The following is a 23,414-nucleotide window of genomic DNA, read 5'->3' as shown; positions in this document are numbered from 1 at the left end:
AATTCTCGCCACGAACCGCCCGAAAAAATTACCGAACCTATTAGAACTTGGAAATCTATTAAATTCACCAGGTTTATCAACACAGACTACAGCGAACTAGTATTGGTGGCGATCTCGCCGAATCTATACTGCGCCCAGCTCATACTTCCTTCCTTCAGGGTCCACAAGCGCCTTCCCTTGTCGTCCCCGGCCGCGCCAGCTCCAATATGAATGGGGAGCAAATGGTCAAAGGTCGGGTGCGCCTTGCGGGCATCGGGCCGCTTCAGCAGATCCACCAAGGCCTGCTCCCTCTCCGCCGGCTTGGCGGTGGCCGCATCCTTCAGAGCCTCGTCGAAGCTGGCGGTATACGGCAGCGGCCGCGGGTCGCCAAAGGAGAACTGCAGGTCCCGCAAATTGTGAACTGCCATCCCGGAAACAATGATCAGGATGTTCTCCTCACGAAGCTTCGACACCGCCTGGCCAAGTCGGTAATGCTGAACGGGGTCTTCCGTGTCGAACAGCGAGACTTGCACAATAGGGACATTCAACGGGTTCTTCTCGGGCTCGAAGGCTATGAACGGCACGATGTTAGCAGGCCTCTGTTTCTCCCTGCCCCCTCCCTGACCTCCAACTTCATCCAAGAAGAGGCAACTTACCACACTTGAAGCTCGCCCAAACGCCATGATCTAGCCCCCTCTTCACCCCTTCAGCCTTGATTCCCGCCTCACCCAGCGCACTCAGCACCTTCTCCGCGATCTCCTTACTCCCAACATTCGGATATTTCTCCTTGTAGTAATGGCTCGGAAACCCGTAGAAGCTTCAAGGGGTCAGTAACCGTTTCTCCACCCATCTCCAGCCTGACGATTCGATAATCACGAAGAAAACCGGAAATTGCAAAGGAAAAGAACATACTCATAGATCAACTCCGTAATCTCCGCCGTATTCACCTGGATCGTATCCTGTTTCCCTTGCCAATGGGCCGAGAAAACCACCACCGCCCGCGGCTTCACTTTCGTCGTGATCTCGCGTCCGATCTCCCCCAGCTTGTGGTACGCCGGGTGCTGATGATCGTACATGATATTCGGCTACAGCACAAGAAGAAATTAGTACCTCACCTCTGTCAAACGGGGAAGGGCTGGACGTACACCCCCATGGCTCAAAAAATACACCGGCGTTTTCGACATGGTGGTGGACTCGACCGTAGATCGACCTACTGCGGAGGCGACGGGTGAGCTGAAGAAGCGACGGAGACGAGACAGGTTGGCGGTGTTGGGGGTGGTGGTACTTTGCGAGCTGAGCTCGGTGGTGGATGCGCCCGAGGTCGCAGAGCGGGTAATAGCAACGGCAAGTAGAAGGGCAAGCAGCGATATTAATGCAATCGTTGAAGGTTTGCGGTGGGTGGGTTGGTCTTCAGGCGCGGGTGTGGTGGGAGACATATATAAATAGTCAAAAGAAGATATCTTCCGGTCTAGTTACAAGGTACAGTACGGTAGTAGTAAAAAAGCACACAAAAAGGTGTTCAGGGTCCCTCTCTGGGGAAAGCTTAGAAACAATGCGACTGGTACTGCAGAAATTCGAGATCAAACCACCAATAGGAAAATGCAACTTGGGGCGTGATTTAAAACTGGCACTTGTACTTAGAACATGCGAGAGCCGATCTTGCTAATCCACCGCGCATCCGATCGGGTGGTGACCAATCCCTCTCTCGGGAGTGCGGAATTGCCCCGCGCCCTCCCGACGGAATTGCCTCACTCCGCATGCATGTATGGACAATGGACAGCATACACATTGCACGACACCGATCCTTGGATCCTAGCTCTCTTACACTTGAAAATGAGTCTTGACGGGTGGTCTTGACACGGGTTCTACATGACCAAGCTTGCATCGTAGATTAAGAGAAAGTGAGAAGGTGCTTGAAAATAAACTTAAAGAAGTGTAATAAGGTGCTCAGTCTAGAAGACTGAAGGTGCTTCGCATGTCTGTCCCATCTTTGGACATTTGAATTTGAAGCGGTGACCTCAGGGTTGAATACCCTAGTATTAAGTTGTGGTAGTATTACTTGTGGTTAAACACATGATGAAAATAAGCTGCTGGGGCAATTCGCATGATTGAAAAGCCTCGGCTATGCTGACACGCTGACCGCAAGTGGAAATGCATTGGGGAATCAAGAAAGAGAAAAGAGATGGGCCCAAGTGCAGATTAACCAAACCATAGCCAATGCGTCTTCAGCAAACTGAAGTGATTAGTATGTATAAAGCCCCCGATCCAGACGAGGCGCTATGGGCACGTGCCATGACATATCGCATCAAACGATTAAAATGATGTAAGTCTTTATATCAGTAAATGGAGGATTCAACCCAAAAAGAAAGATATATATGTGGATGATTCACATAAGAACACAATCTCCGTCATTCTGCTTTTGCTGATTGACGGCAGACCGAGAAAGACGGGTCTTCTGCATACGAGCTCCACCCTGCTTAATCTCCTCAAGGCGTTCACGAGCCTTAGGAAATCCTTGCGCTAAGCGACGAGAAAAGTGTCAGTATCAATCCAGAATTATGCCAGGGGCGGTACTAACCAGCTGCGCGCCAATACCATCGTTTTGCGTCATCCAAGTTTGCGACAACGCCAATTCCAACTTCAGTGAAATAGCCCATCGCGTACTCAGCTTTGGCAAGGCCGGCAGTGGCGGCCTTGCGAGCCCAGAGATACGCTTCCGTATCACTCTGTTGCAGGATCCCCTCCCCACCCGTCAAATACCACCCACTCAGGGCCAATTCGCTCTGATGTTCTCCTTGCGCAGCAGCATGTGTGTAGTAAATAATACTCTGCCGGGGATCCACAGGACAGCCCATCAGGCCATATTCATAGGCATTGCCCAGGTAGAATTGGGAGAATTTATACCCTAGTTCTGCGGCTTGATGGAACAACTGGCTTGCGTAGGCTTCATCGCGTGCAACCACATCGTTTCCTCCGTTCGCATACATCAATGCCAATTCGTGGAGAGCATGGGGATTCTCTGCGTCTGCGCGGTCTGCTGCACGCTTAAGCCAGGCAACTCCTTCACGCGGGTTTTTAGCTTGGCCCAGTAGACCCTTCAATAGAATCATTCCCATCTTATACATCGCAGGGGGGTCACCAAGGGCTGCTGCACGTTTATACCATTGAACAGCCTTGAACGGATCTCTCTTAGTGCCACCACCTTCCTCTTGACCTATCTCACAACAGACCGCAACACGGTACGCCGACTGAGCGTGTCCTTGCTTCGCAGCAGCATAATATAAACCAAAGGCTTCCTTAGGGTCAACCTGTAGACCCATCTGGCCCTGACCGTAGCAGTCGGCCAGATAGAATTGTGCATCGGCGTACCCGGCAGAAACCAATTTTTTGACAATCTTATAACCGTCCATGGTGTACTTTTCTCGGGCTTTGGATTTCGTCTTTGGATCCATCCGACTAGCATCAACCAGGACAGTCGAGGCCTCGACCAGCTTTTGCGCAAAGAGCAGCTGGGTCTTACGGTCATTGGGTTTCGCCTTGACCAACTGCTGTAGGCGCTGCAGCTCACCTTGTGTCACCGGACCAGATGGAGCTGATTCAGCTGGTGGACCTTGCGGTGCTACCGGGGGAGATCTTGAGCTGCCGACGCTCTCGTATTGGCGCATTGGAGCAGGCTTGGCTGCCTGCTCAAGACCGGGCCGGAACGGAATAGGGTGGTGTGGAAGAGCATCCGGGTTCTGCTGATCATCAAGCATTTCGGGCTGATTGATGGGTGGACTGTGGTCATTAACGGCTCTATATGGTTGAGACTGTCCATTGCCGTAGGGAGGAGTGTCCCTGGTAGCGTAGCCTGCTGCACCATCCGCATGCGCCGGTCCAGGAGGACTCCAATCGTCGCTTCGTTGCATGTATGGGTCTTCGTAAGGATCTGCGTTATATGCATAACCTGATTCCTCGTGATGATGTGCACCATGGGGTCCTTCACCCCCGGGCAAATCAAACTGAAAACCTGCGTTTGCAAATTGATTGGGCGCAGGCCCTCCCCGCGGATCAGATTGAGGGTGCGGGTAAGGATCGTCTGCCGGTTGCGGATTAAAAGCGGTGTACTGGGCCTGATATGACGTGGGCGATGCAGGGGATGGCTTGACCTTCGGCTGTTCCAAACCAGGCAGGCTTTCATCAATAATACCTCCCTTGGCAGGATCAGGCATAGCATCGAAGTTGGGCATATCAGGCTCTTCCGCCTGTTTGCGATTATAATAGCTATCCACCCATGCCGCGGTGTCAAACCTTTCATGGGGTCCTTGTGGGGCTGCATAGCTGGGCTCTTGATAAGTGGCCTGTCCTGGGTATAGTGGCTTGGGAGGTATGCTTTGTGCCGGTGAAGAGACAGGCATGGTCGCGCTCCTGTTAATATGGGGGACAGGGGGCGGCTCCTGTGGGTCCGTATATGGTCCATTGCGCCGTTCAAAAGAACCCGGAGACGGGCGACCTGTGCTGGCGGACCTCGCTGGTGTCCCTGGAGTGATGCTCCTACTTCTACCCGGAGACATAGGGTGGGTGGGCCGTTTAGCATGAGAAGTATGCGGGCGATCCGGAATCTGTGAGGGTACTGTTGCACCGCCATTGAGACTCATAGCGGCCATCCCGCTCTCAAGACCTACTGGTCCACGCTGGTCTTGGGCGGGAAATGAGGTGTTGATGCTAGGCGGTTGCGGGGGACGTCCGGCTGAATCAAGATATGATGAGCACGTGAGCCGGATGGATAGAATATAATCACTCACGCAGTCTAATACGATCCTGTCTTGGAGGTGGGATTCGATCCTCGGAGCCACGGCGACCATCATACCCTTGCGGTGGTGGACCTCCACGATATGCATGGCTTCGGTCATCCCTCGGGGGGCCGTAACCGCCGCGCGGGGCACCGCGGGGCGGTGGCCCATGTCCATATGACCTCGGAACTGCACCTTCGCCAGCATATCCATATCCTTGGTTGTCGTGACCCCCATTGGAGAAGCCACGGTAATTGTTATCATAGCGACTCTCTGGGTAACCATCTTGTGGCGGGTAGCCCCTCCCACTGGGGGCAGGCTGAGGGGGACCGTAGTTACGTACAGGCGGAGCCCTCTGTACTGGACGCTGCTGATATGCCATGGCACACTCGAAGACCTAATGCACAAGGAAGCGAGTGCATGTGAATGTGTGAGGCGAGTGGGAGACGCGTGTTCTTTGTTCGCAAGGGGTAGCGAAAGTTATATTCTGCGGGCTTGAGTTGATTGGATCAAATTGTTTGTCTCTCTGTCTGTCTAGCCAAGCTGCAAGATCTAGTCAGGAGGAGAAGAACCGGAGCGATTATGTGCTGCAAAGCCCTGCACAGGTCGCAATAGGGGCGCGTGGCTTACTCAAAGCTAGGTCCGCACGAAAATCATTCCAACACAATAATTTAGGAGTTCCATGTGAGATGTACGATCATCGGATCCAAATGGGCGCGCGCGATAAGGAGTTCAATCGGCCTTATTGAGACGAGAGACAATGTCAGTGGGAAGGCCATGGGCGCGAAGGATTGCAGAAGCGGAGAGCGCAAATGCGCAGGGCCAGCTTAACTCACCCAGAACACGAGCAATGAATGTCGCCTGCTTCAGAGTATGGAAATGGGTTCGTTTCCGACAGGATCTAGACCCAAAAACACAATTAATGAAGGGAAATGCTCAGTCGGCTATAAAGAACGTGTGTGAACCCCAGGAGTGAGCCAGCAGCAGGCAGCACATGGACAGAAAGGAAAAGGAGGAAAGAGGAGGAGAAGGCGCGGTTGCGAGTCGCGCAGGTGAAGCAGTTGAGTGGAGGGAAAAAAGACAGCCCAAAAAAAGAGGGGAAGACTATGGCCCGCGGCGGTAATTTAGACCACTACACTATCTCTATCTGGGGTGATTAGCAACAAAGATAGCGTTCAAAGAGAAAAGAAAAAGAATGAGAAAGGAAATAGAAACGGACTTTTCAAGATTTTTATGACCCATCATCCTCTTTATTTTTCCCCCCCTTTGGACCTATTATCCCTCGTCTCCTTTAATTTACATAGCAGTCCACTCTTCTCGCATAGCTGATTTGTTTCACGCTGACCGGCACCTGACGCTGACGCTGGGGAACAGTTCTCCCTCCGTTGGCTGGAAAGACCCACGTTCGTTCCGCCAATACTTGCGCTCATGTCCCACTAACTGAGCCTGTCCCTTGTGGCCGACAATGACTGCTCCTTTCTCTCATGTCATTCGGGCCCTTCGCGCGCTTAAGGGTGGGCGTTGTCTCGGCAGCGTCGGAAAGTCGGTTGTTGATGAAGATGGGTCTTCTTTTTGATGGTCACCGAATCCGCAAGATTGGGGTGCAATGACTTCTTGGCATGGCGCTAACCAAGGGACCAAACTACAATTGTGACGTTTCAGTCGGACCGAAGAAGGGAAAAAATAATTAAGTCGCGGTACACATCATGGATATTCCCGACAACGGCCTCGAGTGACCCCGAGCACTACTCCTTAAGGGCACACTCAATCCTAAGCCCACAACATTCAACGCAAGTCTATCAGTAATCCCTGATATGATTGATCCCTGATCGAAGAGCAGAAAGCATCATCGATCGTCAGGGGTCGATGCTTTCAACATCAAGCAGATCGTGCCGAGCCTCAGGCGGCAGCAAAGAACCAACGACAGGGCGGTGAGAAGTGCCTTTGCTCCACTACGCCTGTCCCCAGCAGAACGATTGGGTTACCATACTCTATCCAAAGGCCCGGCACAAGTCTCCGTCTGGAGTGTAGTCGGGCTCGCACTTCTTCTATTGGTCTTTCTGCGTGCTATACTGTGGCACCGGCTTCTTCACAAATCTTGACGCCCGATAGAAACAATCCCCATCAGTGCCATGGGGCACAGGCACCAGTTTTCTTCAACCCTTGGCCTGTCTAGTACTGCAGTGATCATCCAGCACAGCTGTGTAGCTTAGTAAAGGTGGTGATGATCTGGAGATCTTCATTAGTATCGGCATTTATCCCTGCTCAAGTCACAAATAGTAGGTAGTTTTTGGTTCTGATCTTGGGCTCGGGGCAACTAAAGATAAGCTTGCACTGGAAACTGAAGTTTAGGAGCCTGATCATGCATCAAAAACTCATATATGCCCCAAGGCCTGATGCTTTAAAAATAGTTACATGGAAAAGAGATGTCTAAGACATTGGAGTGTCAAGGATGCAGGTGCGGGATACTTTCCTGCCAGGACATGACATGATTGGAGCTGAATATCAGAAACGACTGTACCATACTGCAGAATGTGTGCTGCAGAGTTGGAGGCATAGGGGCATAAGGCAGTCAACCACATACCAAGTGGAGCAGCAAGGCTCCTCTCCATGGGTTTAGATGCTTTGGTAGCAAATCACAGTGAACGAAACCTGTTGTCGATTGGTGTGTAATCCCATGTCGGGATTGGCGGATAACGACACAGCCACATGCTGAGCCACGAGCACTAGCCTCAAAACTGTGCCACACGCTCGCTGTCTGCCGAAACCCGCGCGCGCGGATGACGATGGACTGATGCTCAATCGAGAAGAAGCATATCGAAGATCGCAAACAATTCTAGTTGGCTTGAGGAGTGTCTCGCGAACTCGGCATCTCTGCACCTCTCTACCGCCGAAAGCTTTGCAGTCTGACATCATCGCTCAAGACGGATAGTCATCCTCCGAACGCTTCGCCATTATGTCTCGTGCAGGAACTTGGCTGAAGATGCTGGGAGTGTAAGCTGGGTTCCCAAGCGCACCACTTCAACTATGTCTGGAATAGCTTCTGACGGTCAATAGCGGTGTCGTTTGCTGCGTGGGAGGCCCCGCCTTCGTGCAATACATCCGGCCCACGGACGAAGAATTGTTCAAGCGCTACAACCCCGACCTTCAGAAACGGAGTCTGGAAGAGGGCGACCGACGAGCACGGGATTTCGATGAATACGTTACCAAGTTGAAGCAGTGGTCCAAGTCTGACAAGCATAGTATGTTGAGATCTTCCTCTATGCCGATGCTGAATGAGAAATCATCGTTGTGCGGTGTGCTGACACCTCTTGTTGTGTAGTTTGGATCGCCGCTCAAGAACAACAGGAACAGAGACGCTTGGAGGCGGAAACACGAAATACGCAGGCGAAGGAAGACGCCAAGGCGCAAAGAGAAGAAATGCGGAAGGAGTTGCTTGGTGGGAAATAAGAGGCAAAGAAGATATCAGTACGGAAGCAAGATCTATCATGAAGCCTCCGGCTCTCGGTCGTTTTTGGTGAAACGAGAAGTGCGTTCTTCTCCTCCTATCAACAACGCCATGTACTTATACCCCATATAAGAAAGTTGGGGAAACTGAAAAGCAGTCTCTCGAATCGTCGTGGACCCAGGCGTGTGCGGAGTTACATGGGCGATATTGTATTATATTTCATTTCATTAATGTGTGAACGACTGAATGGAAATCCACTCTATCTGTATTCTTTTGCTGATGCTAAAGTTGAGATCATGGATTGGGCTAAGGAAGACTATGGCAGACCACTATCAATCGTAGAGGGATCTCAAATTTATTGTGCTTCGCTATATTTTTGGTGTGGGATTGCTACCATAACTCCAATTTACGAAATTGGTATCAGCAGCGTAGTTCAGGGCCTCCATACAGTGACTTGATTAATGTTATAAGTGTCTACGAGAAGCTTCCGGATCAGCCTAGCTACTCTTCGGAATATCAAACACGAATCCGCTCTCTCTTTCCATAGCATGGTATATTTTGGGGCTTGACACGCAGTACCCCGAAAGTATCATGTATACCCCAAGTGATGCATGTACAGTACAGTACATATCTATCTGCAGGACAAGTACGTATGCTTTTCGACCGTGGGTATATGAACACCTGGCGATGCAGCAGGATAAGTTGTGCTGGAAGTGACGTATTTCATAACTCGTGCCATATCCCCAGCATGTCTACTACGATTTGCATTTTTGCAAAGAATACCTGACCATAGATGTGTCAAAAAGATGACGATGATGGGAGATCTCAGCAACCGTTATGGAGGATTGACATACTTAAGTGGTTGGTAGGGTCCACGGTCTATTCCAGATTCGGATTCAAGCGCGAGGGATCGCCACGTGAAGCCGACGGCGGGCGAAACACTGCATAGCCACTAGGCTGAAGGTACGGTGCTTCCAGCCTCCTCCCGTTCCTTTAGCAACACATGACTTGGCATGACAATTGGCGTACTTCTGATGCCCAATGGGCCACTTTGGCGGGAAGATGTCGTCTCTGTGTTCGAATCTGGGAATGAATGGAAGTATCAATGGTCCATGTTCGTAGAGACAGCCAGTCGGTGGCATGTCATGTATGTAAAGTAGATCTGTCACAGCAACTGTGTTTGATTATTGTTTGGATAGGTGGTCGGCTAGTAGGTCGCATATGCATGTGGCCTCTCGCAGAGTCGCAAACCTTTTGAGAAAACACCATGTTACTGTAATACCACACCCTTCTTGCGCGACTTCTTTGTCCCATGGGCGCTGGGTTCGAATCCATTCTAGCATAAAAATAGCTGCCTGCGAGGCGGGCTGTCTTTCCCAGCCAATGCTTGGTCACGTGCTGCGCCCGCCCCCCGACCGACCCGAAACGCCTGTAATCTCCAGACAGCGGGCGGCGATTCATCACACCTTGTCAGCTTTCCTCCAGCAACACATCCACCTTACTCCACTACATCAATCATTTCACAATCTATTCACTTTTCACGACTAAGCAGTACATTCGATTTCTCATTCTCCCCAGACGACTGCACGCCGACCTGCTAGACTTGTTGCCACGACTCCCACCTCACCCCCTGCGGAAGGAACAAACAAAAGAGCTCATCAACCTCAACACCGCAATTTGGTGATCTACCAGACCCGACGTCTCGTTTCCTACACACAAACCGAGGACATCGCGCATCGCAGTCATGTCTGAGCAGCCTTACGATCCTTACATTCCGTCTGGATCCAACGGACCCAGCGCTACCGCTGCGCAAAATGGCGACCCCCGGACGAGGGAGATCGACAAGGTGAGTTAACGATGGGCCCCTTTTCCATGCGATGTGCTTCCGGAGCGTACTTCGGGAGCGATTGCATAGTACTTTGCACCAAGAAAATGTGGTTGCTGCCGCATATCGTCTGCTCTGACGGACTACTGCACGTTATCGAATGAGCTGTCTGACTGACGAGCCTGCTTCCTCGAACAGAAAATCCAAGAAACCGTCGACACGATGCGCTCAAACATCTTCAAGGTCTCGGAGCGTGGCGAGCGCCTTGACTCGCTTCAGGATAAGACCGATAATCTGGCAGTATCAGCCCAGGGCTTCCGCCGTGGCGCCAATCGGGTGCGGAAACAGATGTGGTGGAAGGACATGAAGATGCGCGTATGCTTGATCATCTGTGTTATCATTTTGCTTGTAGTGATTATCGTCCCTACTGGTAAGATCTACATCTATATCCTCGATCCGCCGTCCACTCGGCAATTGGTTTCCGGATGCGCTAACCCTTAATTTCAACCACAGTGATCACCACCAGAAAATAAGTTACGAACGCAGCGACAGTCATGATTGTCTTGGGAATGGATGACGTTTTTCTTCTTTTTCACTTGGTCCTGGTTTATCTGTGTTGTGCCCGTGAAGCTTTTGTTTCCAGCTACTAATACCTCTTGCTTTTTCTCGGGCGTCGAACTATCCCTGTTCTCACGAATGAAGTCTTCTTGCCTCGCCGCACCATTGACGCCATGGGCTGCTCTGGGGTCTTGAGGCTATGCCACATGAATCCATCGACTGTGAAGATGTAAATGATACTCTGGTGCTCGCTCATGTCCTAGTATATCAGTGCGCTTTGTCTTTCTCACTTCGTTTCCTGTGCTACCCTTTACGGGTATGCCTGATGTTGTGTTGCTGCGTGTCCTTCGTTCTTTAGCCTCTGAATGTCAACAATAAATTCCCCATGAAACTTCGATTTAAGGAAAAAAAACAACCAAAGATGCAGTGGCTGATCCAGCCTGTTTAACCTGAAAGTTCCGAATCGCACCACCCACACGTGATTCCGAAGCAACGGAGAAAGGGCTTTGGCGGGGACGGAATGCTGTGGACCATACAATAAGAAAAGTACCCATAATGAAGGACAGGTGGCCAGTGACCAGCCTAGGAGGAGTGTTCGGTTAAGGGAGGATCAGATAACGAAAGAGAACCAGAGTCTGAGAGACACTGATGGAGATGGCACTTGAAAAGGGAAGTGCGCTGGGGCACTGCGGGCAGTGGCTCCAGCCTCCAGAGAGCATTGATGGCAATGATTCGCTAGGGAGAGGGGAGTGGGTGGCTAGTAAGATCAGATAACGATTCCCAGGAATTATTATTGTATGATGGAAATTGATCCGGGACGTTTCAAGACTCCATTTTGCAATTTTCATTACGTGTGGGGATGGATACCGGAAGGGCAAGCATTGCCAGCAAGCCTGGGATGTTGGGGGGGGGGGGTGTGGGTTGCTAGGTGTATAGTGCTGAGAGCCTGTGATTGCTGGGACCGCTGGGAACTGCTGGAACTGCTGGAACTGCTGGAACTTGTCTATGAGAATTTCATGGGAACCAGAATGGGGCCCTGCCGTATCCGTAGTTTGGTCTTGGATCAATCAGTTCACCTAATCAATAATATGAATGATGTGGTGAGTCATGCTGGGAAAGAGGAGCTCCGAAAGTCGCAGTCGCAGTGGCAGCGCGCACGCACGCACGCAGGGCCAAGGGCAAGTTGTTCGGGCAGTTGTGCGGCGCCGCTTCCTTGCGCAATTTATTCCACTGGCTCGTTCGAATTTCCCTCAATTCCGAGCTTACCATTAGGACTTTCCAGCAATGATTGTAGGGAAAAGGCAAGTATAAAAGGGGGGAACGTAGGAAGGGGGTCTGGTCGCGAGTTGATGTAGATGTAACTCTACTCTTTTATCTTAAGTACTTGCAAGGAGGGAACGATTCCTCCCGGAGTGGGCACTAACTCAACTAAACCAACTTCCGATCTACTGACTAACTTACTACTTACCAACCTGCGTGAGTCAAGAGTAGGTTTCCGGCCGATTGCAGAAAATGGAAGACGCCCGCTCCGACAAGTAGCCGATCATCACTTTTACCATCTCGACCATCAAAACTTTTTGGAGCCTGCGGCAAATTCCCTGGCTGCACCCGAATTGGCTCCCTCCACACAACCAACCTTTTAACTCATTCTTCCTTGTCACTTTTCTTCTTCTCCTCCTTCCACCCCCCTCCCTTTTTTCCTCCTCCTCCCTCGAACAGTCTTCTTTAAATCTAACAGCTTTATTCAAACTTTCGGGCTTCTCCCCCTCCCCCTCAACTTTTCTGTTCGAGTAGGCGCAAAAGCTGCCGCATGTTGGCTGGCAAGATGTTCTCCCTTCGCACTGCCGTGCGGAGAGCTTCCCCCAGCAAGCCCCTCCGCGCGCTCTCCGCACCGCTCGCCGTTTCTCGCGCCAGAATCGGCTCCCCCTCTGCCCGCCACTCACTCAAAGCTTCTGCCGTTCCATTGTTGCAAGGGCGTCAATACTCTCGTGCTACCGATCCTCAGCTTTCTTCCACCCGCTCCACGGTCGTTCAGTTGCTGAGCAACATCGGCTCCAAGCGGGAGGTCCAGCAGTACCTCTCCCACTTCACCTCCGTCTCCCAACAGCAATTTGCCGTCATTAAGGTTGGCGGTGCTATCATCACCGAACACCTTCAGACTCTCTCCTCCGCCCTCGCTTTCCTGAACCACGTTGGCCTCTACCCCATCGTTGTCCATGGCGCTGGTCCTCAGCTCAATCGCATGCTCGAGGATGCTGGAGTGGAGCCTCAATTCGAAGATGGAATCCGCGTGACGGACGGAAAGACCCTGGCTCTGGCCAGAAAGTTGTTCCTCGAGGAGAACCTCAAGCTGATTGAGGAGTTGGAGCGCATGGGTGTTCGGGCCCGCCCGCTCAATGCCGGCGTCTTCACCGCCGACTACCTGGACAAGGAGAAGTACAACTTGGTCGGAAAGATCAATGGTGTTAACAAGAAGCCCATTGAGTCTGCCATTGAGGCTGGCTGCCTTCCCATTCTCACCTCCATGGCCGAGACGCCCGATGGTCAGGTTTTGAATGTCAATGCTGATGTCGCGGCTGGTGAGCTCGCGCGTGCCCTTCAACCCCTCAAGATCGTCTACTTGGCGGAGAAGGGTGGCTTGTTTAACGGTGACACTGGCGAGAAGATCTCCGTGATCAACCTCGACGAGGAGTATGATCACCTGATGACTCAGTGGTGGGTGCGTCACGGCACTCGTCTGAAGATCAAGGAGATGAAGGATCTCCTCAGCGACCTTCCTCGCACTTCTAGCGTTGCTATCATCCACCCCGCCGACCTGCAGAAGGAACTCTTCACCGACTCTGGAGCCGGTACCTTGATTCGCAGAGGCAACAAGGTCCACACCAAGACCTCCCTGTCCGAATTCGAGGATCTGGACAAGCTCAAGGATGTCCTCGTTCGCGATCGTGAGGGCTTGGACGCCCGCGCTACTGTCGATCGCTATGTTGAGGGCTTGAAGGAGCGCGACTTCAAGGCTTATTACGATGAGCCCATGAATGCGCTCGCTGTTGTGTTGCCCCCTCAGAAAGATGCCACCTCTTCGCTGGCACACTTGGCTACTTTCACCATCACCAAGTCCGGCTGGCTCACCAACGTAGCTGACAACGTCTTCGCCGCCATCAAGAAGGAGTTCCCCAAGCTTGTCTGGACTGTGAAGGAGGACGATGAGAACCTGACTTGGTTCTTTGACAAGGCCGATGGCAGTCTCAGCCGTGAGGGAGAAGTCCTCTTCTGGTACGGGGTTGAGAGCGGTGAGGAGGTCAAGCAGCTTGTTCAGGAATTCAACGAGCACGGCCGCCAGATGTTCGGAGACATTAACCTCGAATCGCGCTTGCATCGTGCTGCCCAGGCCGCTACCCACATCGGTAAGGGCTTCGGTGCTAGCGGCGCTTCTACTGAGCAAAGACGTGCTTTCTCCTCGACTAGTAACGCTCTCCGTGCTGCTCGCTCGACTCGCCCTACCGTTCCTGTGCAGGCTTTCAGGACTTACGCCACTACCAACCCCAACCCCCCTCTTGGAGAGAAGAACATGTCCAACACCCGCCCTTCCAAGGTTGCTCTGATTGGAGCTCGCGGTTACACTGGCCAGGCTCTGATCAACCTGATCAATGCTCACCCTCACTTGGACCTGCGTCATGTTTCTTCTCGTGAGCTGGCTGGCAAGAAGTTGCAGGGTTATGACAAGCGTGAGATTATCTACGAGAACCTCAGCCCCGATGATGTCAAGCGCATGTCTGCCAACGGTGATGTTGACTGCTGGGTTATGGCTCTCCCCAACGGTGTCTGCAAGCCCTTCGTCGATGCTGTCGATCAGGGTTCCGAGACCGGCAATGTGATCATTGATCTCAGTGCCGACTACCGCTTCGATGAGAAGTGGACCTACGGTCTTCCTGAGCTGGTCAGCCGTTCCAAGATTGCCCAGGCTACCCGTATCGCCAACCCTGGATGCTATGCGACTGCTGCTCAGGTTGGAATCGCTCCTCTTGTCCCTTACCTCGGTGGACAACCCACCGTCTTCGGCGTTTCCGGCTACTCTGGTGCTGGCACCAAACCCAGCCCTAAGAACGACGTCGAGAACCTTACGAACAACATAATCCCCTACAGCTTGACTGATCACATCCACGAGAAGGAGATCAGCTCGCAACTTGGCGCAAGCATCGCTTTCATCCCCCACGTTGCGGTCTGGTTCCAGGGTATCCACGTACGTTTGGCTCCTACTTCTGTTCCTTCTTCATTGGCTAACTTTGGTCCAGCAAACCATCAGCATTCCCCTCAAGGAGGAGTTGACTTCTCGCGATATCCGCAACATCTACCAGGAGCGCTACGCTGGTGAGAAGCTCGTCAAGATCGTTGGCGAGCCCCCTTTGGTGAAGAACATTGCCGGACGCCACGGTGTTGAGGTTGGCGGCTTTGCCGTTCACTCCAGCGGCAAGCGTGTTGTTGTGTGTGCTACCATTGATAACCTGCTCAAGGGCGCTGCCACTCAATGTCTGCGTAAGTAGCCCTGAACTGATGGCTTTCCTGATTCAAAGAACGATGCTAACACTCCGTGTACAGAGAACATGAACCTTGCCCTTGGCTACGGCGAATACCAGGGCATCCCCCTTGATTAGGTTGTTTGCACTTGTTATTTAAAAGCACCATGTAACATCCATCTAGTCGAAGGGTAGGTATATAATTCTTCGAATGCAGGAAAACCGTTCTTCTTAATCCCGAGGAAGTATAGCCTCATGTTGTTTCGAGTTTTGATCTTTTTGCATGTCCCATACCCCACGTGCATCTTCCCGGGTTGCCATGGGTCGGAGATATCAGTAAACACTCTATCTCTTGCTTCATATTCCATGGTTTTCTCCTGGTCTCTATTTTTCATCTACTGTCTTCTGGTTATGAATAGAACGATCCTGGCAATTACTTCAACCTGTTTCCTTTTCTCTTAAAAGCACTGGACAGCGATTGCTGTTGTATTGTATCTCGTCCGGTTGGTGCTAATGCAGTGTAGCTGGCCAGAGGAGCGCCAAAAGTTGATTTAGTCATTCTCATCTTATGCGGGTGGTCTCAGGTGTACTCACTTCCTTGTCGACTTGCTAGCCGGGCGTCTTTCTCTACGGTGGTTCGGATGTTTCTTCCCTAATACAATCCCCGATAGACAGCGGCGAATCAAATCATCAATAAGACATATTCTTAAGCTCAGATACTCACATCTCCTGCGGTTCTTGTCTCTGTAGAATTGAAAAAGTCGTTCGTTGCGGAAAGTCGGAGTGACCCTACGCGCTCAGACTCGTCACTTGAATCCTTTTCAACGCCGATACTGAAAGTCTCTTCGATCAATCTACCACTCATGAGAGCGTGTCTTGCTCATTCAGACACGCGTAACTATCGTGTACGAGCTTCGCGTCCATATATCTAGTATTTGAGTGACTGGTACCTTCTCCCAGAGACAAGTATTCCCTACACCTCTACTTCATCCCCGAGCCCGAATGACTTTACCTCTCTGAACAGCTCACTCCAGAATTGTCGGGGTTCACACCACAAGACCTTGTCGGACGTCATCTGCTCTCTGATCTTAATCTCAGCAGCATCGGAGTCTCCAATTCTACTTTGACTTCGCGTGCTCGACCCCAGCCGCACAGCAGGCGGATTGGGGCCGGTAGCATACAGCTCTTCGTTCGAAAATGTTCTATAGTCATGAAAGTGAGTTAATCTTCTGACCCCTGGACGTTCACGTACTAGCTAAAGCGTTTTCGTTCTTCTAGTACTTACTTCTCCCGAATACGGTGTCGCGACAATATGGTTCGCTTCAATTCCACGCGTCGAGTCTACGCTTGCAAAACGTATTGAATGGCTAATATAACCTTGTCTTCAGGCTGGTCGCAACCCTGGGCTCGAAGTCTGTCACCAGACGTCTGAACAGAAAGACTATACTGGATGTGGATGTCCCTAAGGCGTGCGGCGCCATTATGGAGCCGGGGGCACCAATGGCACTGAGGCTTCAGGGAAATCTTCTGTAAGACGCTCACTGTCCTGATCCGGGTATGGGCTGTTTCATTTGCTTACAAGACACTCAACTACCAGATACGGGGTCTCAAGGGTTTACAGCCATCAGTGCGGGTATACGCTCACAGATGTCCAAGCCATGCATGACAAAATGAAAACAAAGCTGAAGACTCTATCGGGTGGTGGTCTGGACGCCTCTGCCGGGAAGGCTAGGTACGTCTCGTTTCCATTAATGAGGGTAGCAGAGGGGCATTTTTGGATCCTCTGATCACCGCTGGTATGATGCTAATGTCCCTCTTCTATAGGCCCGAGCAGCTCATCTTGCCTTACGATCCCTCGTTCCTGCCTGATAGCCTCCCTGGGCTTATCCTTGACCTCTCGAGCTTCAATGCATTGACTGAAGTCGACCAGAGCGCACCGACCTTTTTCAATTGGCCAAAGACACCCAATTTGAGTCAGTCGGTTGTCTCGCAGAACACAAGTTTGCAATTGAGCCTGCCATCCGATGACAATTACGCGGGAGGCTTGGGGGGCTTCGCCTCGGATACCAATACTGTTGGGTATGGTCCGAGGAGCATCGCTTCGGAAAGGGTCAGACCTTTTCCGCTCGACGAAGAGGCGGGTGTGATTCTTCAAGCTGATTTCGAGTTCGACGAGGACGGAAACATTGTTGAGCTGGGAGCAACTCCGCAAGTTGGGGGTATATCACACAGTGTCGCTCACAGCCACCACGAAAGGGGGATCATGAGTGATCTTGGAGTCTGTGCTGAAGAAGATATCATCATGGATGATCAGGTATAGCTTTCGGGATGACTATATGTGGCACAGTACTAACTCAGAGTTTATTCAAGATTAACAAGATCGAGGACGGTCTCGAAATAGGCGAGAAACCCGAGCAGAACACCCGAGATGCTGGTCATTTGCCGGCCAGATCGACACCCTTTCCCGACATGATTTTAGATGATGAGGCCGCCCCAGAAGCACATGCAGTGTCAATGGCTCAGAAGCAAAGAGCCCCGAAGTTGATACAAGCGGATGACCAGATAGGGCTAAGAAACAGTGAACTAGCTCACCTGAACCAGGACTTTGTGGAACTTATGGCGGTAGCCTCGAAGCAAAAGTTGAAGAACAAACTTCCTACACTATCGAAGAAGAACGCGGCCTTCTGGGTATATGGTCAGGGTATTGGCTCTGTTGGGAACGGAGTAGGCAAGTCTCATGCCACGCATCCATTGCAATACTTCTCAGGAGAGCAACTTTACAACACTCTTACAGCGACTGCTGCCAGTCTGGGTCCCAAGCGTGTTCACGACTCCATAGAAGATGAGGAACAAGAACATATCGGAAGACGCGTACGAGCTAGGAATGATGGCCAGCCAGCTGATCAGATGGAGTTTCCCAACAATGATGATCTCTGGAACCAGGTTTGTTCTCTCATGTCTACCTGCCTCGTATAGAAGACTGGCTACTAAGCTACATGTTGCAGGATGTTGAGATCGGTCGCCATGCGTCGTCAGTACTCCATGATGAAGGCTCCTTTCAGATGCCCTGGAATGTTACAGCCTCTATACATAGCTCTCGACAGGGATCCATTGCTCGCAACATCCTCCCCGGTATTGGAAGTGTTAGTGATTTTTCATCCCGCGGCTTTTCTGACACGGGTCTTTTGAGACCACGCAGACGCCTTACAAGCTCAAGCCCTCTTGCTGGACGTGGCTTTCCATTCGATATCGAGGCACTTGACAACCTACAGCTCCCTGGTCACGAGCCGGAGGATGTAAATATGTTTGAGGACTTTGACATCTCGCAATACCTGCACACAGAAGATGAGGCAGACCACGGTGGAGTCGCCCGTAACAACGCAGTCGAAGCTATCGCGGCCGAACCTAGGCATGCTTCTGCCAGTCCCCCCACCCACGGGGATGACTCGCAGAGGTCCACTCTCGACCAGGAAAGTCTGAACTTCCTCGACTTCCTCACCGCTAAGATTGCAGCATTGGCTCGTGCAGATGAGAGAGATGGTCAGGACCTGGTGCACCCATCCTCAAGTCATTTTAGTGGTATCAAGCAAACAATGCACTTTTCTTCGCTTCTTCCCCCGGCCAAGACATCTCGCATCGTGGCTACCCAAGGTCTCATGCACATCCTCGCTCTGGCTACCAAAGGCCTGCTCACAGTTCATCAAGATGAGGCACAGTATCTCGGTGGTGAAAAGTATGGCGAACTCTACCTGTATGGCGAGATCTATCTCAGTTTGCCAGAGATCTGAGAGTGCGCTTTGTATGTGAACACATCAGCTGTCTCAACTGATTCGGACAGCAGTCGGTACTTGCTAAAAACTCTGTATTTTTATGTTCAACATGGTCTCTAGAATTCCTGTCTCTTCCCATCAGACTGCCCTTGTTTTTCTTTTCTATACCGATCTTTCGTGGTAATCTTTCCAGCTTCTATGGTGTTTACAATACGGTATTTAATGCTCATACAGATGGTGGTTCGCGTGTGGTTCTTCGTCTCACCCGAAATTTCCATCTGCAACTCTTTTCGATATCTCTTTTCTTTCCCACTTCTTCTTCTTCGTCTTCTGATTATTGATTTCGGCCATAAAAGCTTTCTCAATAAAATTGTTGTTGCCATGACATTGCAAGCTCGAATCCCCCCAGACTTTTCATCATTAGCTGCTGGTGATGACTCAAGGATAGCGTCAGAGAAGGGTCGATGGTCTTTGTTTGATGGATGGTAAGAATGTATGGTTGGTTTGGTAGCGAATCGTAACAGTCGACGACGACGAGGGCAGCGTTAGGCAGGAAGTATTAACTGCAAAAAAAAAGAATAGATAGTCAATGCACATGAGCAAGTAGACCCGCATGTAATAGGGACAAGGGGGGTGTTTAGAGGGAATGTGACAGCTGTCTGGGGAGCAGTTCCTTCGCTTGGCGTACTTACAGCTACCTTATGAGGCTGGTCTTCACCATCTATTTTAAGGCTTGACACCGTTATCACCAATAGTTCTGACGAAATGACGACTTCTATACTACTTGGTAAACAATGGAAACACTGCACCTCTTCCTACGGTGTCATCCCTTCACACGAGGAATCCCATTCAATGTCCAGCATTTTAGAGCAGAGTAAGACACGGAAAGGCAGCACGCGTGGTTAGCGGTGGCTGTGTAACCCCCAGTATGTCCTGACACAACATCTGATCCTGCAAGCCGTAGCCCTCGTCGAGAAGGATAGATAGCCTTCACAAGAAGAAGGGTGCATACGTAGATCTTGATGCGTGATGCGATCTCGATCTCGGTTTTGTCAGATAGATCAATACAAGATACCCTTCCAAGTTTCCCATTTCCATACCTGGTTTGGTTCTTTGGATTCCAAACACGGCCAACGCGGTGGTAAAGCTAGGAACAGGTGGTATGATATGCTCGGACCCGTCTGGTCATGTTACTCTTACTTCGATACAGCCGGAGGTGGTATTCGTTTGCCAGTATTGCCAGTACTGTTCAGTAAGTTACCAGTACAACGATTTTTTTTGGCAGAGGTCTGTAAGGCCAGAGTTTACTACACCTTGGGATATACCGTGGTCGAAGAAAAGGCCTAATTGCGGTTGAAGAAACTGCATATCTAGATCTGTCACCCCCGGAGGTTGCTGGCAGCAGCACACCGGCTTATTTTTAGGAGAGAAGGAAGTGGACTCGGTCAGCCTGCCGCCTTGTAGCCTTGGTTTTGACTTTGTGAAGAGGGCTTAGAGTCGATCGTGTTTGAGGGGGGCGAAGAGGAGGTGATTGTCTTTGAGTCTGGATGCTGATGCAGTTCATTCTCTATTTCGTCCGGTTAGATGAATCTGGTAGATACGATAGATGAATGGTACAGTACAGGATAACGAAGCAAGAACCTTTTTTTCATGCACTGGCATTTTTCCCACCCTACGAAGAGGAGACTCGATCGGGTGAGTGGTTTGGTTTGTTAACTGGTTAGTCAGCCCATCCCAGCCCGACCCGAATGCCAGGATCCAAATTACGCGGGCGAGGTGTAAGGTCTCGTCCGTCTCGTCCGTCTTGTTCCGTTTTTAACGAGTTCGCGTAAATTAACCGCCACTTGCCGTCAGTTTGTCTCGTTTTGTCCTCGTTATTCGTTCTCGTTCTGGTTTTGTCTTGTCTTGTCCTTCTCCCCCTGCTCTCTTCCTCTCTCTCTCTTTCTTTTCTCTTTCCCTCCCTCTTCCCTTCCCTCCCTCCACTTTCTTCCCGTCCCGTCAAACATTCATTGATTCTTCCTTTTCACTCTCGCTCACCCCCCGAGTTTTGGCTGCCTTGTCCTCGTCCTGCTCCCTCGTTTCGCTCCCCTCCCACCCTCCCCTTCCCTTTAAATCATCCTTTTGAGATCCTGTGAGATCGTCTTGTAAATCAGGCGTGGTTTCTTTCCCTTCCACCCCCCCAATATCGATTTATTCACCCCATTTGTCGTGAACATGGGTCGGACAGTCGACCAGGAAGTTCACGCGGCGTTCGTCGAGTTCCGCGCCAAGGAAGACGATAAGGTGCGTGACTTCCGTATTTCCCGTAATATTTCCAAACGCCCGCCTACCAACAGAATTCAACCCAACTTAACCCCCCCCCCCCGTCAGCACCCGTCATCGTTACTGACATAACGATTCTGTTTGTTTGCTCTTCGCAGTGCCTTTCCGTCCAGTGTATCTATTGCCAGCAAATCCGCGCAAAGAACACCTCGCGTCAGAAGCAGCACCTGCTCGAATGTCCCGGCCTCCGTCATACCAACCCCCAAGCTCAGTCACAGTCCGCTCAATCCACTACTAACGGCATCGGTGCTGCCAACGGATATCCTCCCACTCCCAATGGCGCCTCTGCCACAGCTTCCGGCGCTGGGCCAGGGCCTGGTGCCCTCGCGACCCCGAATGGACCCATGATGTCCAACGGTGTCAATCCGCATGCCACCCCGATGCAGACGCCGCTGCAGAACATGCAGGGACGCGCTTCCTTGCCGACGTCAGGCCCTGCCGGGGCCACCTCCACGGCCGCTGCCGCGCAGCAGGCCTCTCGTGCGACACCCAAGTCCAAGCCGAAAAACTCGTCCTCCAACCTCCCCGCCCCGCCCCTCGATGACGTGCATGCTGCTTTCGTAGAGTTCCGTGCGAAGGAAGAAGACAAGGTAAGACCCACACCGGGTTTCATAGGCGAGCGAAAACACGCGCGCGGCCTGCACGGAAGTTCTGACGCGAACTTCTTCTCTTTCTTATAGTGTCTGTCCGTCCAATGCATATACTGCCAGCAAGTCCGCGCGAAGAACACGAGTCGGCAACGCCAACATCTGCTGGAATGCCCCACCTATCTCAGTGTCATGAAGGACTCGATCCCCGCCAACAACCTCCTCCACACCTTCCCCGAGGGCGACGTGGCCCGCTCGCTGCAGATCCCCGCGCCTACTCTCGAGTTGGACTTCCGTATGAGCATCAAGATGAACCCCAAGGTCGCTGTGGGCGAGAGTATCTGGGGTCAGCGTGACTGGGTGACATTTGTGGGAGGGCAATGGGCAGGTCGATGGGGCAAAGGCATTATTTTGGTAAACACGCTTCGTGCGCCAGAGAAAGGCATTCGCATTATGCTAACCTGATACTAGCCTGGGGGACAGGATTCTCAGATCGTGACTAAAGAGTCATCCACCAGCCTTCGAGCGAGCTATATGCTTCAGACCGCCGACGACCCCCCTGCGTACATTATTGTGAAGACCAATGGATGGTTGACTGGTTCTAAGGACGTTTTGGACAAAGTCAACGACCCGACCGTGGCTGATGGTGTCAACCCGAACACGTACAAATATCGCATTAACCTATCTATGGAGACCGGAGATGAACGTTACGCATTTTTGAACACTCTGATGTGGATTGGCAGTGGCTGTCGCCGGAACCAAGAAGGTTAGTCGGATCCTCTTCTCCTACTATGCCCTACCATCACTAATGCTCTTGCACAGTTATTTTCGACGCCTTCCGCGTCAACTAATCTGCCATATAATCGCAGCTGTTTTGTCCGTTATTAAGCGAGTAGCAAATTTGATTTCACGGGGGAAAATTGCGGTCCATCTTCTCTCTGCTCCTGGGGAATTACTTCAATTCCTATTCCTTTTTCTCAGTCTATATCTCTCATCTGCCTCCAGCCGTACGGGTGCGTTGTGTGGTACCTATGAATGTCTTGACCGTTGTAATCCGTCTGAGCACCCTGTTCTTCTCTATCTTGTGGGGATACAAGTGACAATATCTCTTCATCAGCCATAACAGTCACGAATCTGCTTGATGTGTTTGTTCTGTCATAGTGGCAAGTGCAGCACAGCACACTGCAGCTGAAATGATTCATCATGAGCTTTCTTCCTCTTATGTTTTTCAGCCTCCGCTGCTCGGCCTGCGATTCTCTACTGGTGCTCTCTCATTTCCCGCTTGTGTAAGATCTTCAATCTCCTTTTTTTCTTTGCCGTGTTTGTCATCGCATCCAGGAACCCAAATTGTCATGACCAATGTCATTCTGTCCGGGGGTCATAATTTTTTCTTCTCGTTGGTCTGTATCCGTGTCGAAGTCTCGGACATATGATTCATTCACAGAATGGAATCTTTCTCTTCTTGCGCGTGTGTATATGTCTGGTGTGCGTGCTTGTGCGTATGTGTCTTATATGCAGGTGAAGATCTAGGGAAAAGTATTACGGTAGTCAATTAGGTGTAGAAACGATTGTTGCTGCAGCTTATTGGACCTCTGGCATATCGATTGACTGAGCCTTAATACCATTACTAAGTTCCAAG

The 23,414-nt window shown here is 51.2% G+C and overlaps 7 protein-coding genes across 7 annotated transcripts; 5 read left to right on the top strand and 2 right to left on the bottom strand.

The window, feature by feature from the left end:
- Window positions 1-42: 42 nt before the first annotated feature.
- BO72DRAFT_433333 (DODA-type extradiol aromatic ring-opening family dioxygenase) lies at window positions 43-1,415 on the bottom strand (the record flags this gene model as incomplete). Its single annotated transcript, XM_040943195.1, has 4 exons — window positions 43-550; window positions 636-796; window positions 892-1,064; window positions 1,095-1,415. 4 exons carry the CDS (start codon window positions 1,413-1,415, stop codon window positions 87-89), a joined length of 1,119 nt encoding a protein of 372 aa, XP_040799284.1. The 3' UTR covers window positions 43-86.
- A 950-nt stretch (window positions 1,416-2,365) lies between these two features.
- On the bottom strand, window positions 2,366-5,133 carry BO72DRAFT_470152 (putative chitin synthase activator (Chs3); the record flags this gene model as incomplete). The annotated part of the gene is made up of 3 exons (XM_040947004.1): window positions 2,366-2,499; window positions 2,558-4,708; window positions 4,764-5,133. The coding sequence occupies 3 exons, from the start codon at window positions 5,131-5,133 to the stop codon at window positions 2,366-2,368; spliced, it is 2,655 nt and encodes an 884-aa protein (XP_040799283.1).
- A 2,490-nt stretch (window positions 5,134-7,623) lies between these two features.
- Window positions 7,624-8,453, top strand: BO72DRAFT_449888 (uncharacterized protein). Its single transcript, XM_040945119.1, has 4 exons — window positions 7,624-7,745; window positions 7,809-7,993; window positions 8,074-8,280; window positions 8,333-8,453. Exons 1-3 carry the CDS (start codon window positions 7,708-7,710, stop codon window positions 8,199-8,201), a joined length of 351 nt encoding a protein of 116 aa, XP_040799282.1. The 5' UTR covers window positions 7,624-7,707; the 3' UTR covers window positions 8,202-8,280; window positions 8,333-8,453.
- A 1,476-nt stretch (window positions 8,454-9,929) lies between these two features.
- On the top strand, window positions 9,930-10,648 carry BO72DRAFT_449886 (SNAP receptor SNC2). The gene has a single exon (XM_040945118.1). The coding sequence runs from the start codon at window positions 10,247-10,249 to the stop codon at window positions 10,523-10,525; it is 279 nt and encodes a 92-aa protein (XP_040799281.1). The 5' UTR covers window positions 9,930-10,246; the 3' UTR covers window positions 10,526-10,648.
- Window positions 10,649-11,936: 1,288 nt separating this feature from the next.
- argEF (bifunctional acetylglutamate kinase/N-acetyl-gamma-glutamyl-phosphate reductase) lies at window positions 11,937-15,241 on the top strand. Its single transcript, XM_040939402.1, has 3 exons — window positions 11,937-14,822; window positions 14,875-15,115; window positions 15,179-15,241. The coding sequence occupies exons 1-3, from the start codon at window positions 12,393-12,395 to the stop codon at window positions 15,232-15,234; spliced, it is 2,727 nt and encodes a 908-aa protein (XP_040799280.1). The 5' UTR covers window positions 11,937-12,392; the 3' UTR covers window positions 15,235-15,241.
- A 1,052-nt stretch (window positions 15,242-16,293) lies between these two features.
- BO72DRAFT_408405 (Rad21/Rec8 N terminal domain protein) lies at window positions 16,294-18,910 on the top strand (the record flags this gene model as incomplete). Its single annotated transcript, XM_040942378.1, has 7 exons — window positions 16,294-16,312; window positions 16,375-16,411; window positions 16,485-16,625; window positions 16,694-16,828; window positions 16,921-17,410; window positions 17,467-18,039; window positions 18,102-18,910. 7 exons carry the CDS (start codon window positions 16,294-16,296, stop codon window positions 18,882-18,884), a joined length of 2,178 nt encoding a protein of 725 aa, XP_040799279.1. The 3' UTR covers window positions 18,885-18,910.
- A 1,989-nt stretch (window positions 18,911-20,899) lies between these two features.
- On the top strand, window positions 20,900-22,757 carry BO72DRAFT_173375 (DUF3237 domain-containing protein). The gene is made up of 4 exons (XM_040939401.1): window positions 20,900-21,149; window positions 21,287-21,778; window positions 21,869-22,189; window positions 22,247-22,757. The coding sequence occupies exons 1-4, from the start codon at window positions 21,081-21,083 to the stop codon at window positions 22,544-22,546; spliced, it is 1,182 nt and encodes a 393-aa protein (XP_040799278.1). The 5' UTR covers window positions 20,900-21,080; the 3' UTR covers window positions 22,547-22,757.
- Window positions 22,758-23,414: the final 657 nt, after the last annotated feature.

The sequence above is a fragment of the Aspergillus fijiensis genome, assembly GCF_003184825.1.
Source record: "Aspergillus fijiensis CBS 313.89 unplaced genomic scaffold BO72scaffold_39, whole genome shotgun sequence".
NCBI lineage: Eukaryota > Fungi > Ascomycota > Eurotiomycetes > Eurotiales > Aspergillaceae > Aspergillus > Aspergillus fijiensis.
The sequence above is the reverse complement of the archived record's forward strand: the minus strand, read 5'-3'. Positions and strand labels throughout refer to the sequence as shown.